The sequence below is a fragment of the Phaethon lepturus genome, unplaced genomic scaffold (genome assembly GCF_000687285.1).
Source record: "Phaethon lepturus isolate BGI_N335 unplaced genomic scaffold, ASM68728v1 scaffold20900, whole genome shotgun sequence".
NCBI classification, from domain to species: domain Eukaryota; kingdom Metazoa; phylum Chordata; class Aves; order Phaethontiformes; family Phaethontidae; genus Phaethon; species Phaethon lepturus.
In genome coordinates this window covers 44125-60949 of record NW_010510169.1, presented here as the reverse complement: position 1 = coordinate 60949, position 16825 = coordinate 44125, and the positions used below count along the sequence as shown (strand labels likewise).

The 16825-nt window shown below is 49.0% G+C and overlaps 1 protein-coding gene across 1 annotated transcript in view; it reads left to right on the top strand.

Moving 5' to 3' along the window:
- Positions 1–1402: 1402 nt before the first annotated feature.
- The window catches only part of LOC104627826 (chromosome unknown open reading frame, human C14orf37), a gene marked incomplete at its 3' end in the record, with an annotated part of 18952 nt that continues 3529 nt past the window's right edge, over positions 1403–16825 (top strand). Inside the window, exons 1-4 of the mRNA XM_010296209.1 lie at positions 1403–2735; positions 4695–4907; positions 6107–6325; positions 9335–9340. Of these exons, the coding sequence (XP_010294511.1) occupies positions 1403–2735; positions 4695–4907; positions 6107–6325; positions 9335–9340 (1771 nt within the window). The remainder of the gene's footprint in view (positions 2736–4694; positions 4908–6106; positions 6326–9334; positions 9341–16825) is intronic.

Here is a 16825-nt window from a genome sequence, read left to right as displayed (position 1 = left end):
AGAAGTCATGGAGGAGCGATACACCCTTGTGTAACAAAGTGGTGGTAGGTGGCTTGCTGCTGCACTGTGTGTGCACGAATGCAGGTAATATTTATCTACATGCTATTTGGGTGGGGAAATGAGGAGTGCAGCAAGCTGGAGGACTCACCCTGGTGCCCATGAGCCAGACCGTAGAGGGTGGGGTTTTTTTTGGAAGACAGAGTGGTTCTGACAACCCCAGCTTCTTTCTTTACTGATATTCATTAGTACTGCAGCATGAAGGTAAGAGCAGCTCACTTGTGAAATTGAGAACATACCAGCCAAAGCATGTGAAGCTGTTCATGGTTGGAGGCTTCTTGCAGTAGGGCTTGACTGTGCCACTGACAAGCTGCCTCCTGGAACTGGGAGGAGGACCTTACTAGATCTGCTGTGTGATGGAGGGTTGTTTGCTGTGAGCAAGAGGCTTGTGTGACCAGCTGTCCTGCAAGTGATGAATGCCGCCTTGGATGGGGTGGTCTTCTGCTGTTGAGTGGTGGTGCAGCAAGCCCAGGACTGAGAGGCACTGGACTGCAGGGAGGTGGCTGGGAGCAGGCTGATGCTGCTGTGAAGTCCTCCATCTGTCCAGCAGCCTGAGCTGTGTTACTGGAGGCAACTGCCTGCCAAGAGCAGGCTGTCAGCATCACTGCTGGGCTACTGGTTCAGCTGTCTCCTGGAAACTGTGGAAGCACACAATGATTATACACATGAAACTTTCTGGAAGTGCTTCCATGGTGCAGTGCAGCACAAGCACTGCTAATGCAGCAGCGCTGCTGTCTGGCCTTTCTCTGTGGGGCCAAGGAGCTCATACAGGACATGACACTGATGCAGCCCTGAAGCCTCCTGTTTAGGCACTAGTCCTGTGTTGCACCCTTATGGACCCACCTTGTTCTCTGTGCAAGTTCCTTGGCTTCCTTCCATGTCAATGCACAGAACAGAGCTTGCCATAACAGGCCTGAGACTTCAGTCTGGCCCTGAAAAACATCAGTCCTGGACTTTGCAAAGGACAAACAGGTTGATCCTCGTCATGTGCTTGCAAGTCTGACTGCTGGGTAGAGCATAGCACTCTACCACTGGGGTGGGAGCTTGGCAAGGTCTGTCTTGGGCTTCAGATCAAGATTTGGTTTTTGTCTGGCATGAGACTTCAGGCTGGGTAGGGTAGGAACAGTAAAATAGATGCAAGGATCCATTGCCTGGGATGTGTAGGAGGGATCTGCTCAGAAGTGGGCATAGACTAGCATGCTTGGGACTCGTCACCCAGTTATTTAAGGTCCTGGATCAATAGGTGGTTATGGGTATGTGTAATCTTGGTTCCTTTTTCCCTTTCTAGGTCTTGCACTCTGGACTTGTCAGCCTTGCAGACTTCTGGACACATCTCTTCTCAGCTATGACTAGATCAATAGGATTTAACATCTGCACGGTCACTTGCAGCATCCTGCTCCTGTCCTCCAGTCCACCATGCCTTGCATCTCGGCCACTGGAGGAAAGGGACATGACAAAGGTCCAGCATGCCCCCTGGGCAGGGAATGGGGTAGAAGATGGAAGGACAAGCATGCTGAACTTGGAAAATAACCCGTCCCCTTCTGAGCAGACTGTCTCTGAAGAGCCATGTGGAGTGTCAGCAAAGCCATCTGGGATGCCCCTAAATGAAGCTGTCACTGCAGAAGGAGAAATGCTGCATGTAAGCCTGAGCCATGTCATCCCAGGCAGCCAGGGCCTGGGTGCTCATACCTCTGCTGTGGCAGTGGCTGCTGTAGATGAGGAGGAGCTTGGTCCCACGAAGTCAGAGCTGGATGAAGATGATGCATTCAAGGCCATGCTGACCACAGCTGTGACCACGCTGAACCCTGCTGTCCAGGAGGAGTCTGTTGCTGGCCCTGTTAGCGAGACCACCACAGAGGGTGGTGTTGAAGTAGAGCACAGCTCTGCCAGCTTCTTAGCAAGCCCCCTTCCTGGGACAGCCATGGAGGAGGAGGCAGAGAGCAACTTGCACCCCTCAGCTGTGCCCCAGCCCACACTGTACCCCAGCTCTCCCAGCTGGGAAACAGCAAGCGACCACCATGTCATCCCGACCCCCCAGGCTCATGGCATGACCTCGGAGGTGGGAATGCTGAGAGCCCACACCAGGAGCCCTCTGAAGTCCCTGGCTGCACGAGCATCCATGGCTGCAAAACATCCCCTTGTGGTGACTGAGGCCGCCTTCCACCTGGAAGCAGGGACAGGTGGCAGGCAAAGAGACCTGCCCACCACAGAGAGCACTGTCACCATCCACCCTATGGACACTGTGCCATCTGACTGGGATGACACAAAACTGGGGGACATAAGTCAAAGGGGAAGCATGTCTCATGAGGAGGTGACAGAGGACCTAGGGGCAACAGAACCATCCCAGACCCTGCAGGGAGGTCTGGAGGAGGAAGAGGATGCAACAAGAGTGCTGCCATCCCCAGTGTCCCCTCCACCAACTCCTGGGCTTGCTGAGGAGACCAACTGCACAGTGCCAGTGCAAGGGGAGGAGATGCTGGCAGCTTCCACAAGCAGCAGTGATGATCTCCACACTGTGAACCTGACTGGTGTAGACATGGGTGATCTCAACTCACTGGACAACATAAAAACAGTCACAACAGAGGAAGGGAAGAGCATCCTGCCATCACAGTCAGCGGCTGCTATGGTGACAGATACACGGTCTGATCTTTCTCCTACTCTGGAAAGCTCATGGAAAGGTAAAACTTGCCTGTTAGAGACATTTGCCTCTAAGTGTAGGTTTAGGAGAGATGCTCTTGGGAACCTGTGCTTCCTTTCAGGGAGATGAAGTGGAGAAATGTGTAATCTCAATACCTGCAATAGAGGTAGGACACCCTTTCCCTGCTGGGAAGGCTGTAGACCTTTGTGTAGGGCTAACAGCCTACACAGGTAACTTGCACCCATGAAGTACTGCCTAGCCTTGGCCGTTCCTGTACATGATGTCCCTGTGTAGAGGTAGGCATGGTCTGTCTGGTGGTACCCTGTCCTGAATGTTATATGAAGTAACTGTATTGAGCTGCCTCTTCAGCTCCTCAAGCTGAGGGAGGGTGGCTCTAGTAGCGAACAGGAAAGCTGAGACTGGAAAGGCTGTGACAGCTGAGCCTGGGGAGGGAGGCTGTACGTGGGTATGGGGGTCTCTAGAGAATTGGAGTCTCATCAGCAGAGACTTAGTGCTACTTAAAAAAACTTGCTTCATTGACTTAGAGAAGTTGTGCACATGCAGTGTACTACCAAAGCAGAGGCTTCAGTTTTGGTGTTTGTGCAGTGGTTGAGGGGGACAGCTGTAGTCTGGCTGTAGCTGTCTCACCTCGGCCAGGGATGCAAATCTGCTTTGAGTAGCCCTCTGGTATGACTCTCCAGTGCGCAGGGAGCCCAGCCTCTGACCAGCCGGTTAAGCACTTGGTTTCAAGGAGGATAACAGTCCTCCGGGTGTCCCTCCGGTATGCAAATGCAAGGACCCAGAGGTGGTCCTTGCATTAGCTCACTCTGAAGCCCTGCACAAAACAAAGGGGGGAAATAATTCCTGAGGAATTAAATTAGCATCTGGGATCACTTGGCTCTCAAATGCTAGCTGTAGACATTTGCACTCAGTGCAGAAGATGCAGAAATAATGGATGGCTGGAAAAGCTTCCTAAATCCAGGAATACGCGAGCTGTACCAGTAGCCTGTGCATGACTGATGTCTTCCATGACTTTACACGGACACTCAGATCAAAAGACCTGTCCAGAGCTTTGTGCTGTCCTTTGTAACAAAAGCTCCTGGTGTTGTCTCCTCGCCCTGGAGTGAAGCTGTGGCCAGGCTCTCGCTGTCCAGTGTTTGTGCCAACTCTGTTAGCAGCAGGCAGAAATCTTCCTGCTAGACAGCCTGCCACGGGCTGGCGGTGTCACCCTGTGCTGTGCTTACCTGCGGACGTGGCACCTGCAGCCTAATGGCAGTGTTTCTACTCGGTGTTTAAAGTATAGGGGGAATGCTAAAAAAAGTCTGTTTGGGTGTTGGGTGGTGATGAGGAACATGAGCTGGGGTTTAGGACTTTGTTTTAATTGCTGAGCATCTTTCATCTTCCCTCTGGTTACAGAGGCAAAAGGAAAACTTCCCCTCACTGCATCCAAAGGATCTAGCTTTTGCCATAAAATAAGAAAAGCTTATTCCATGCTGGTGCTGAAACCTGACTGATTAGTTTCTAGATTAATTTATAAGCACTTGACTTGTCAACAGGTTCCCTCTCAGCTGTTTCCCAGATGTTGGGAAAACAACACTATCAATAAGACTTGTGCAACAAAAATAAACCCTTCTACAAAGCTGAAGCCCTGTAGCCATGGCAGCTGGTCACTAAAAGCACTGCTCTGGCAGCCTCGCTTGCTTTGAATGGTATTTAGCACCATGGGCCTGCAGTGCTGTGCTCCCATGGCGTTGCTTCCTGGTGCATCCATGTGTCCCTAAAGGGGTAATTAAGAAAATGAGGACTGATTCTGCTGCTTTGATTCCTGTTACGCATGTTCTCCATCTGTCTTTATGCTGCCCTGATGATACTTGGCTGGCCCTGCTGCTTGCACTGTGTCTCTAGAAATGTGAATGCATGGAGTTATATTCCTTCAAAGCTCTGCTTGGTTGCTGTCAGCTGTCCTGTGAGTTGGTACCGACAAGTGTTCTTGCTGTAGGTGTTACTCAGGAGGTGACAACAGTTGCCCAGGAGGCTGATACTGCTTTGTCAGTTGTGACACTGGTGCCTGGTGCTACCCAGAGATCAGGAGCTGCAAGTCTTCTGCAGGAGAACGGCAGGGAGGACACCCAGATGCCAACTGCTCCTAGTGCTACCCAGCTGCTGGTGGCAACGGGCACTTCTTCCACAGTGGACACTCCAGATGTAGAAGGTAGGGTTCTGCTTCAAGCTCTGCAGGCTTATCCACACAAGATGAGATGTTACATCTGAAACCTGAATCAATGCTTGGACACTGAAGTCTCAGGATACACCATCCATATTCTAAGTTACTTTTTTCTAGCAGGCTGCCTCTAGCTGCTCTCTGCCCATGCTACAGATCCGCTATGTTAAAATATGCCAACATATGGCGCTTGCTCCGAATAACAGTGGAGACTTAAAAAAACCAAACCACCCCAAAACAAACGAAACCCTCACATCCATCTGTGTTAGCAAGTTGACTTTTAGACTTAGACATTTAAGCCAGTTTCTCTTTCTGGAGGGGAGAGCTCTACTACCGGAGCCAAAGGCGGTCATGCATTGCTGATGCTCAGTGCGAAGGACCAAAAAGTTTCATTGGGGTAAGATGGGAGCAGTGTAAAGTTGGGGGGGCAGGGGTGACCCTCTTGCAAGAGTCTGGCAATCGCTTGGGTGCGGAAGCCTGTGTTCATATTCACTTCCTTTGAGGAACAGCGAGTTCTTGCTGCTTGGGTTGATGTAGCTCATACAGAAATGCTTTAAGCAGTCCTGTTCATCCAGCTGCTGCCTACTAGCTCAATGTCACCTTGGTTGTTGCCTTGACAGGAGTGTAGCAAGGGTTCCCTTAGCACAAAGCTGACTTTGAGCTTAAGTGTATTTCTGTAGTAGTAGGTACCACTAATGCAACTGCTGCTGGGCAGCCTTTCTGGTAATTCTTATATTGTAGGGCATACAATGCAAATAGGTTTTTTCTTTTTATCTCTTAAATTAAGGTCCCTTTGTAGGGGAGAGAAGGTTCTTCTGGCAGTTTCCACATATTAATTTGCTTCTGGGACTTAATTAGAAATTTAATTTTTTTCTTTGCAATAAACAATTAGATCTGTTACTTGGTTCAGATTTCGTTCAGTGTCTCAGTGCTCTGATCTTGCTATGGGGTGGTGACTAGTCCTCAAAGCAATGGAAGTAAAACCTAGTTGAGTCCCCCTTAAGGGGAACCTCCTGTGCTGGCTGTCCTGGAGGAGAAACTTTCGTTACAGTAGAGTCACTTGTACATCTTGAAAGAGGCAAGAGTTTAGTACCTTCTTCCACTCTAAGTTAAGTTTTTAAGGAGTTTGTTCTTAAATGGTGGGGTTTTTAATACTGTACCAAACTGCTGCTGCTTCCTGTCTTCTGTAGATTTCACAGATGTGGTCCTGGTCGCCAGTGAGAAGGCTGTCCCAGCTCCTGGTGGCTTGTCTGCTACCCAGTCTGGACAGACAGAGGAGCCATCCAGCAGAACTGTGGGCCTGGTAACTCCAGCATCAATGGCATCTTCAGTCAGGAGGACAGCTCTTCCATCTGTGAGGAAGATTGGTACGGCTGTGACCTATGGGCTGGACCGTCTGGAGTCAGAAGGTACCACAGATCCCAAGGCTAAGAGGCGGGCAGTTTCATGTGGAGTGGCACGCTTGCCTTGACACTGAGCTCCCCAATTTGTCTGTTCGGCATGCAGCTATGTGCATATGTTGTTGCTAATAAAGTTGTTGAATAACCTGTCACCTTCCAGGAGGTACAGGAAGCAAGCAGTCAACGGTGTCATGGAGGATGCCTGAAATTCAAGTGGCTGTGGTGAGAGGGATGGGATTTTCCCTTGGAGAGGGAGCAGCAGTGGTATTGCTGTTGTGGTGGAGTCTGGCTCTGTGCACCTGGAACTGCTGGGGTGTGTCCATTGCAGAGCCTCTGCACCAGGTACTACTCATGGGGAACATGTTCAGACAGCTGGAGAGCCCATGCCACTCTACTGCTGAAGTCCTCACACCAAGCAATGCAAGGTGATATTCAACATGAGATAGCTACCTTAGTGTCTACCTGGCTGAAACCTTGCCAGGAGAAATGATGCCCTACTTATACTCCCTGTGTGACACTGGGAGAGGTGAAGGATGTGTCCCCTCTGAGATACTCTTCCAACTCTTAAGCTACCTGCCAAGCTGTTGTCCCATCACTGTCTCCTCCAGTCTTGTCTTACTCCTGGGCTTCCTTCTCAAACTGCTTTTGCCCACTGCCAGTCTTGGAGTCTCTGCTCCCTGACCATCTCCAGACAGTTGAAACCCAGTGATGCAAATTCTGCCTGGGCAAATACCCATCAAGAGAGGTTTAGCTGAAGATCCTACTCTGGAGTTGGTCTGAAGCTCAGATGTGTTGTCTCTTCAGCTCATCCATGATTTTTCTGCAAAGAATTGTTTCACTTCTGCTTCTTGCTCTCCGACTTAAACTCTTCTCTGCTTGCTCATCCACCCAGTTTTGCACTCCAGTGTCTGGACTGACACCACCTGGCAGGGATTAATCTTTATGTCTGTTTTTGCTCCCCTTCCTTTATCTTGACCTTCTCTTGCCTTCGTACTTTACTGCAAAGGTTGGCAGCCCTCCAGGGGTGGCATGCCAGATGGTACTTCTCTTCTGATCAGATGTGGAGTGCCATAGACAACAGCTAATCAGCATCTTTTCTCTGCACGAAGTGATAACTCTCCCTCTTAAGTTTAGAAGGCAGCAGAAGCTGGGAGCCCTCCCCACTGCACGTGTGAGGTGCTGCAGCTCTGTCAGGCTTGCTGCTCGCTTTGAAGCTTGCCACGAGCTCTGTGGGCTTCAAGCTACAGCACTCACCCCTTGCCAGGATGGGTCTTGCACACATCTGCCAAGGCAAGGAGGTGGTGCTGATGATGGGAGAGTAGCAGCAGGGGAAGAAGGGCATGTGTGGGGGGAACCCTGATCTTTCAGGCTGGGAAATGAGGTCTCTGCTTAGCAAGAGCAGTATGATTCAGGAGGCTAAACTGTTTCTGAGCCCTCTGGGATGTCCTTTAGTAGCCTGGCTTTCTGCACAGGAAGATAAGAGGGATTTCTGTTTCAACTGAGCAATGGTCTCTCCCTATTTAATGAGACTGTCTGCATAGACATTTAAAAACCACATCTTTCTGCTCTGACGTAGGACTGCTGCAACTTTCTTGGGTTCCTACTGAGCTCTTTTATGCAACCACAGGCCTGTCTGCTCTTGAATATGCTCTGAGCTCCTCTAAGGGCGAGTGTGGGCTGTAGCTAGAACCAGCTTTCCTAAATGATGATGACTTGACTAGGAGGCTGTGGGTTTCTTGGCTCTGGGGCATGGCTCTGCAGGTGCCCAGCAGCCAAAGGACATGGTGCTCTCTGGTGTGTCTTGTGGTTTTGACAACTGGCATGGCTTTTGTGGTCTAAATCTCTTCTGATCAACTTAGACCAGAATTTTCCCTGGTGTTAGGGATCACCAATCCACATCTTATAAAATGGCACAAATACCACCTGGGGATCGGCTTTGTGCCTGGGGATGCTACTGCCCCAATTAAGCACAAAAGAAGCTTTTTCTAATATATTTTTCTCCTCTGTGTAATGGCAATTAGGGGGTACCACATCGTGATGGTGAAGTGGCATTTGGAAGTTTGGTTTCTGTTCCCCCAAAATTACAGTTGCTAGTGCTTAATCTCGGAATATCTAGATGCTGCCAGATACAAGCTATTTGGGAGCGTTTTCCTACAAAGCTATGCTGAGCTCCAGCCTGGGGTGCTCAAGCGCTTGGGGGATGCGAGGTCAGACATCACTGCTGGTGCAGGCATGTGCTTGGGTCCCTAATGAGGGATCTTGACCCTCTGTGGGGAGGCTGTGCCTTGCTCACCGCTGGAAGAAGTGCAGGGAGCCGAGTGAGTTTGGCTGGCCTCCACTGCCTTCAGCGGGGTCTTGCTGACTCGCCTCGCTGAGGGCCTGGCTCATTAAATATAAACCCCTGCTGTTCGGCTAGCTCTGTTTCTTGGGGGCCATCTGTGCCAAACTGCCTGCAGTTAACTGCATCAGTATATTTACCTACCTGGCTTGGATGAACAACTGTTTTAAAAATCAAATTGCACAGACAAACATGAGGTGCTTTGACTATGTCTCTAGATGAGCTTCTCCTCTGCAGTGGACTCTGGAGAGGTTAGCTGGGTAATGAATATCTCCTACCTTGACTCTGAGACTGGTTCTACTTGCCCTGCCTAGCCAGAGAAATCCTATAAAGGGATTATAGGACATGGCGACAGGACACAGCAAAGGATGAGGCTTACTTGTCTGGGAGACTTAATTACATACTTTGTTCCTGTGCCCAGACTTTGTATGTCTCTAGCAAGCTGAACACTGTGGCTTTCCCTAGGGGGCTTCCAGGGTCCAAAGAGATATAATCTAGTTAAACTTGCCTACTTGGGACCCCTGTGTAAGCCTCCTAGCACATCTTGAAAAGAGGTTCTTGAAAGCAACCACATTCCTGTTTGGACTAGATTCCTTTGTAATGTCTGCCATGGTAGGTGTTGGCAGAGACGGCTGCACGCCTTAAGCGTGGCAGTGTTTGGCAGATAGAACTTTCCCAAGAGGCCGGTAGCCTGCCGTGTTGCTTCTGCAAGATCCTTGCAGTTTTTAGTTGAAACGTGGTGGACAGAGTACAACAGCAGCTGGCTCCCCTCGGCTGCCCCTCAAGTAGCTCCTGTCATTGTCCCATACGGGATGTGATGCAGGGATGCACTAAGGTGAAGCAGAAGGTTGCTGACTACACTTCCTGTGAGGACCTTGAAGGTCATGTCATCCTTGCTTGCTAACCCTAAACCAGCAGTTAGTACAGAACTAGCCTGCTGCCAAGAGTGGTGCCTTGCCCATCACAGCCTGGGTCACAGGCCAGTTCAGTGTGAACAGCTTGCAGCACCGTTGCTGGTGGCTGTTGGTGAGGTCTCTATCTGCCAATGTAGACTCCAGGCTTGGTTTCTCTTGTGTGCCACCACACTGCCCAGACAGCAAGAAGTCAGCTGAAATGGCTGGAGATGGTGATTGTGGAGCAAGGCATGTGGGACAGAGAATGGGAAGATGTCTCAGCGTTCATCAAACCATGCTAAGATTAACCTCCTCTGACACGCAGGGCAGATATCACTGTTGCCTTCCAAGGCTGCCCAGATGCAGCAGTAATAGCTGCCTCTTCAAGTCCCTGTGTTTCAACCCACAATTCCATAGAAGTCCTTCAGCTGTTAGACCCCCACATACTCCCCTTGCTGCATCCAAGCTTGTTAGGAAAACAGTTTAAGGTCAATGCTACCCTTCCCTGCAGCTCAGTAAGCTCCAGTTTGGCCCACTTAGCATTAAATTGGGATTAGAGACTCTGTACTTGTGGTTTTGAGATGGGGAGAGGAACAAATATTCTGACCCTTGCTGCTCCCCCATAGGTGTTTTGAAGAGACTAAGAAGTGTTATGCATTGGTGTTTCTTTTTTTTTGTGTACCCCTTAACCTCCTCAAATCCAAAACTACTCTGCAACAGCGTATAAGCCCGAAGGCTGGTTCCTGCTTGGTCGGAACCTGCTTACATGGTTCAGCTTTCATGTAGGCTGCTGGATGCTGGAGAGTGCTTAGGGATCTATAAGAGCAGGAGATGCTCTACCTGCTGTATGGTGTCAGGAACAGTCAATAGCTCTGAAAATGGGCAACTGAAACTCAGCTGCTCTAGAGGGAGGTCTTGACCATGTAGCTCTTGAATGTGAAGTGTTCCTGATTAATCAGGCTGGCTCTCAACATGAGCTGGCATCCTGGTCATTAGGGTGGAGGAGTAACCCAGGGGTTAGAAGGGCAGTGTTAGATGTCTGCTCCCTGGGACAGCACAGTGCTGTTCCCAGTGCCCTGCTTGGTTAGCTGGCATGTCCCTGCCTAATGCAGGACTGGGATGTGGAGAAGCCCCTCAATGATGCTGGAACAGGGCGAGCACTGTCCTTGGGATCCGTAAATCCAATGTCCTGCAGTCACGAGGCACCTCATCGCTGAACCTTGGCTGTGGACTTCACCGTGTTTGCTTTATCTGTGGTGTTGAAGGCTTTTCCAGAACAGTGCCAGTATGAAGCTTTAGACCTTCTGACCTTAACATATTCATGATATTTTAACAATATCCACTTGTCTTTGGGTTTAAGCAGTTCCTGTTGCCTTTTGCCAACCTACAAACTCAAGTTTACCCTTCTAAGGAAATCATAGCTTAACTAATTTCAGTAAGAAGAGCTCTTCTATTCCTGTTCTCCATTCTCTGCTTCTTCCCCAGCATCTTGTTCTTCTTGTACACAGTCATCTAAGCTGTGTGTCTTACTTCAGAAGTGACGGTCTCTTTTCAGAAAATACATCAGAACTTGTAGGCTTTTACATAACTTTATGAAAGACCCTTCAAGTTCTCCTTACATTTTTCTTCTAGGCTGTGTCATGGTACAAGGAGCCTTCTTTTTTCAGATGTAAAGAGTATTTTTTTCTGGAAATCAAGGCTCTAGCTGGGATTACTATTTGGACCCTGACTGTATGGATTAAGACTTGCCTTAGTAAATCTCTGCAACACCATTAAAAATTTAAATGACGTTGCAGAGGTGTAAATAAGACAGGCACTTAACCCTGCAGGGTTAACTAGCCTGATACCCTGCAGAGCTGGTGAGGAATTTTAGTATCAGCTAAATGTGCAAGGAACAGAAGATTTAAAACAAAGCACATGAAAATAATTAATTAAAAGTGTGTACTGAGAACACTTAATGTCTTGCTTCTAGTTTATTGCTACCACTGTTTGGTGCAGGTTCTCCATATTCTTCACAGTGGATGGTAGTTCATCCCTGATTCTCTTCCTTTGTAGCAGAAAACTGTTTAAAAAAAAAAGTGTGAAAATTTTGCATCAAAACCAAGATTTTTTTTTTTTCTTTTCCTGAAAGTGTTTCATAAGCCAACATGTCTGCTGCTGAATCTGGTGGTGACTTGTTTGGCTCATGAAATCTATTTGAATTGAGGAGGGAGGGGTGTGGAGGGTGATCAAGCCTTTAATGAGTTGGGAGCTTGTGGGTGAACAGCTAAGCTGGTGTTAGGCTAATTAAAGGCTCACTAAGATGAGGAGCGAGGAAACTCCCGCTGCGTGCGGCCAGCGTGCTGAGCTCAGCCTTGTCCGCGCGTCCCTGCGAAGGGAGGCAGAACGTGGTCTGGCCACCCTGCTCCGCCGTGGGTGCACGGGCAGCTCTAACAAAACCCAAACCACACACTTGTGCAAGTGGCTGACTGTGCTGAACAATGCGCTTGGGGGCTTTATGATCTCCAACAGCAGCTCCTGCAAGAATCTCTAGGAAGGGTTTAAAGCATCACTGCATTGGCTTTCCCAGGTGTCTGGGAAGTGGCAGGTGCCTGCCCAGCTGCCTTCTGGGCAGAGGTGAGCTGCACAGCTGTTTTAGTCTTGGTTTTTGGGGGGGAAGGAAACTTCTCTAGGTAGAATCATAGAATGGTTTGGGCTGGAAGGGACCTTTAAAGGCCATCTAGTCCAACCCCCCTGCAATGAGCAGGGACATCTTCAACTAGATCAGGTTGCTCAGAGCCCCGTCCAACCTGATCCAAACCTGGGATGTTTCCAGGGATGGGGCATCTACCACCTCTCTGGGCAACCTGGGCCAAGGTTTTACCAACCTTGTGCTTTGTGATATTCTGGCACTGTTCTGCCTCCAGCGGGTTAGCTGATATTTCTTGGTCTGACCTACTCTGGTTGCTGTTCCGGTCTGTGCTTGAATGTTTAACTGCATCTGACTTCTCATTTGTCCAAAAAATTAGAGGTCACTTAAATATTACTTTAGTGTTGTAGCTTTCCCACACTTACCTTCAGGCTCAAACAAAACCAACACAAGCCCCCTACGGTTGCCATGGAAAGGTAATTGGACTGTGCGGGTGAAAATTTTTAATAAGTTTTTGTTTCTTTTAGTCTAGGGATTAAGCAGTTCGCCCTCACAGCTCTAGGGAGGTGGATTCAGATAAGCAGGCATATGGCAGTTTCTTCTGAAGGCTCTGCAAGGAGCATTTTTGTCTGGAGCTTCTGATGGCTGGGGTCCACATGGGGGACAGTGTTGCTCACAGAGCTTCTCTGGGGAGCTTTGGGCATTGGGACTGGGGCAAACCACCCTGCAAATTGGTTTAGTTCTTTAATTTCTGCTTCCTGCCCTGTGCAGGTGGGATGCTGTCCCCCTTGTCTATCTGACACAGGATGCAGTGACTACAGCACTGGCTTTTTACCTCATCTTCTGCGAAGAATCACAGTTTTTCTCTTTTTTTTTTTTTAAATAACAAGCTTTTTTAAAATAACAAGTCTTTAAATGTGGGGGGAGGTCTTGTGGTGTGTTTCATCCTGGCTGACATCAACACTTCAGGCCACATGGGTGCAAGGACAGGGCAGCAGTGTTGTTCTGAACCTCTTCATGAAAATACCCTGGGGAGAAGCACTGCCCTTGATAAAGGACAGCGAAGGCTTCAGAAGGGTGGTCAAGGACTCGGAAAGAAGCACAAGCTCTGACTAGAAGTGTGCTGAGTGGGCTTGCGGTCATCGTCCTTTCTGGCACCTGATAGGACTTGAGCTAAAACGTCGGTGCCCTGGAGACTGTTGCCCGTAATAATGGATCCACTCCCTAATCTATGTCATCTGTAATGTGATCCATGCTGGGTTTGTCTAGAAAATGAAGCTTAAATCAAATGTTTTCTTAACTCTTAGGCTGTTAGTCGTTCCTTTCCCAGGCAGTGTGGTTGAATTCAGTACTTCTGAAGACACACCATCAAACAGCTTTTTGCAAGAGAAAATGGAATTAACATCTCTGCCGGGGCTTATTTTTTTGTGATTGGAAAAAAGTACCATGCCCCCAGCGCTTTTCATGTGAAAGCATTTTGTTGAGAGAAGTAAACTCTGTATCTGCCTTCATCCGTCTTGTTCTGCCCTGTCCACTTGCAGGCCATGGTCATTAAATCTGGACTGATTTGAATGCCCTCACTTGATAAATGACCTCTTGTCTTGATTTTTACACTGGTTAGTTCAGCAACTGCATGCCTCAGGTTCTGCAGCAAATGAGGGAGCAAACTTATTATAGTCCATACTGTGTGTTCTGCAGTGTTTTGCTTTTTTCCCTTTAAAATAGCCTTGTGTTGCTAAACCTACTCTCTAGCCTGGCTCAGCGTGAAAGCAATTTTGTGGCGGATGCTGCTGGAAATGCAGCTTTTGGGAATGATTGTTTGTGGTCTTCATGCAGAAGCAGGCCTGTGGTCCCTGCTGGAATATATCCCCCACCCTCTTTTTTCCTTTTTTTTTTTCCCCAAAAGCTCTTCGGTGCCTCAGATCCCCTGTGACAAGCCATGGGCCAGGACCAAAAAAGCAAGTGTGAATCCCCTCAGATTTGGCAGGGGGAAGTAGGTTAGGACCAGAATCCAACTCTCTCCTTGTACTGCCTTTGCAATGTCAACGAGTCCTCCACGGGGAAGTGGCTTCTGCAGCGCTTGGGCTCTGGCCAGCAGAGGCTCCTGAAGAAGCATCGGCTCAGCCCTGCTACCCGGGGTCTCTTCCCTTTCCTAGATGGGGCAAGGTTTTTCCTCTGTTACAGAAAAGCTTTGGACATGTAATTTCTCTTCTCTTTTGGATCCCACCCAGCAGACGTGTTCTTCCCAATAGTCTCTTTCCTTGGCTCTGTGCAAGAGGCCAGATGCTGATACCTCCCACGAGAGGCCATGCTTGATTTGACTCCCCTTCTAGAGCAAAGAGGTTCATGCGACGTGGTCCGCAAATACCCCGGATAGCTTTGCAGTGAACATGGCTGGGTTTAGCTGAACTCAGTGGTATGGGGGTTTTACCCTGATTATTTTTGCATAGCTTCTGTGCCCGCTGCTTGCTTGGGTATCTTGACCCATGACAACACAGTACTCTGCCCAGAAAGCTGACTGTGTATGATGAGAGCCCATCTATGTTCCTAGCAGCCGTCTCCTTCCAGGCTGTCTCAAGTGATTGTTCTTGGCAGCATTTTGGAGACGTCGGATGGTGACATTATTACTGATCACATGAAAGCAGCAGATAAATAATGAAAGAGTTGTCCTAGAAAGGCCTTCTTGCCTTGACAGTCAGCTGTGATTGTAAAAGCAATGCAGAAAATGAACCTCACTGGAAGAAAGCGTTTGGCAGAGAATTCCTAATGCCTCTTCCTTCTCTTCTGGCACGGGAAGGTAGTCGTAGACCCCCATCCCTAATCCTGTCCTTATTTACACGCCTCTGCTTCCTGTACTGTATGCACACATGGGTGACCTAGGCCTAATGCTGCCATATGGGTATGAAGTGGAAGGGAGTAGAAGATAAGCTATGGGGTGCATGGTGGACAAGACACTTCAGTCTGCCCCTGCTGCCCTTTTCCCCTGTGAGTGGATCCAGTACACAGGGGAGGAAAAGAAACTTCTTGAAAAGTAAAAAAAAAGTGTCCCAGCGCAGGTGAGTGTCATCACGTTCCATAGCACTCTCCTTTCCTTCATGGGCATGTTGTGTCGGTTGGTGCTAGATCTGCGTGCTCTGCAGCCGTTGCTCAGCTCACGGGAGCCTTTGCTCAGTGCTTGTACCAGAGGGGTTTTGGCATACTGCATCTCCCCAAAGTCATGCAAAGAGTGGGCTCGCCACTGGAAACCAATTAGCCCTGGCTGCTGGTTATCACAACTTACTTGGCACTCATCAGGTGCTCCTAGGCATTCAGACCCTTCGGTGCTGAGGACCGTATAAAGTGACAGCTTAGACTATCATGAAGCACAGCAATGCTCAGCGTTACTGTCTAGACATCATTGTCCTCCGAGTTTGGTGTGAGGGAAGCTGGGAAGGGAAAGGACAGAGAAAATGAGAACTCCAGGTTTTGTCCTGCAACCCCCTTGTGAATCTATCACCTTCGAATGAGAGACTCTTGCAGCTCAGGGCACAGCAAGCTATTTCTCATGTGCACTAAACCTGCCAAACGCTGGTTTCTTGAATCTTCTGAGGAGTAAAAACATTTGCAAACATTAATGGAAACTGTCTAAAGATAGAAACATTGCTCTTTGGTGAAGGTTTCCTCAACTGAAAACACAGGCCCCAATGTAACTCCGTTGCCTTCAGCAAGGTTATGACAACAGTGGCTTCAGCTCCAGCTCGTTACATGCCATTATACCAAAAAAAAACTTTCTTCATTGCTGCCGCAGCCCCTTCGTAGCACGTTCCTGGTGGTGGTGTTCGCACCAAGCGCTGCGCCGAGTGCCTTGCTGCTGCTGCTCCCCACGGCGTGGGCTTGCAGCCACTGCCTGTGCAAACAGCAGCGTTGCGAGTGATTTGCGTTCCCTCCTGCTTGGGACGAGCGTGGCTTTCTGCAGCTGTGTAGAAGCCTGAAGTTCTGAAGCCTGTAGAGAAGCACAAAGTCCAACAGAAGCCATCTATGAAGAAAGGGCTGTTGGCACTTTGAGGTGCCAGGAGGAAGAGCTGACCCTGTGATCCCCATTCCTGTAGCATGGGATGGTCTGGAGGGGTCAACGTCCCTCTTTGTAGTTGATGTGCGAGGGCCCTGCTGCCATTGCGGGATGAGGCTTTTACTTGTGGGATGCTGGCTGTTGCCCAGCTGCTTCAGACACCGCTGGTTGTGGGTTCCTGCTGGGTCAGGGAAATGCCTCGCGAAGGAGGCGTGAGGTGGTCTCGTTTCTCTTTGCTGAGCCGCAAAAGTCATCATGGATATGTATGTTTTTGTGGTGGAAAACCTTTTTTTGAAGCAAGCACAGGGAGCTTTTGCCACCTTGAAATAGCAAATCCCGTCCTATGGATATTGCCAATGTTGCTATTGGATCAGTCCAGAACCCCATGGTAAAGCCCAATCGTGGCCATTTCTGGTGACTATTAATAAAGCTGGAAACCCCCCAAAACTCTGCCAAAAATTTGTTATTTTGTCTCAGACTTGTTTTTTTGGTGGTCTTCTATAGCTTCTCCAAACCTGAAGATTTGGATGCCTGTTACAAGGCTGTCAAGTCCCTCAAAACTAAAATCTTTGACATGTGAACCGGGAATCTCATTTTCCTG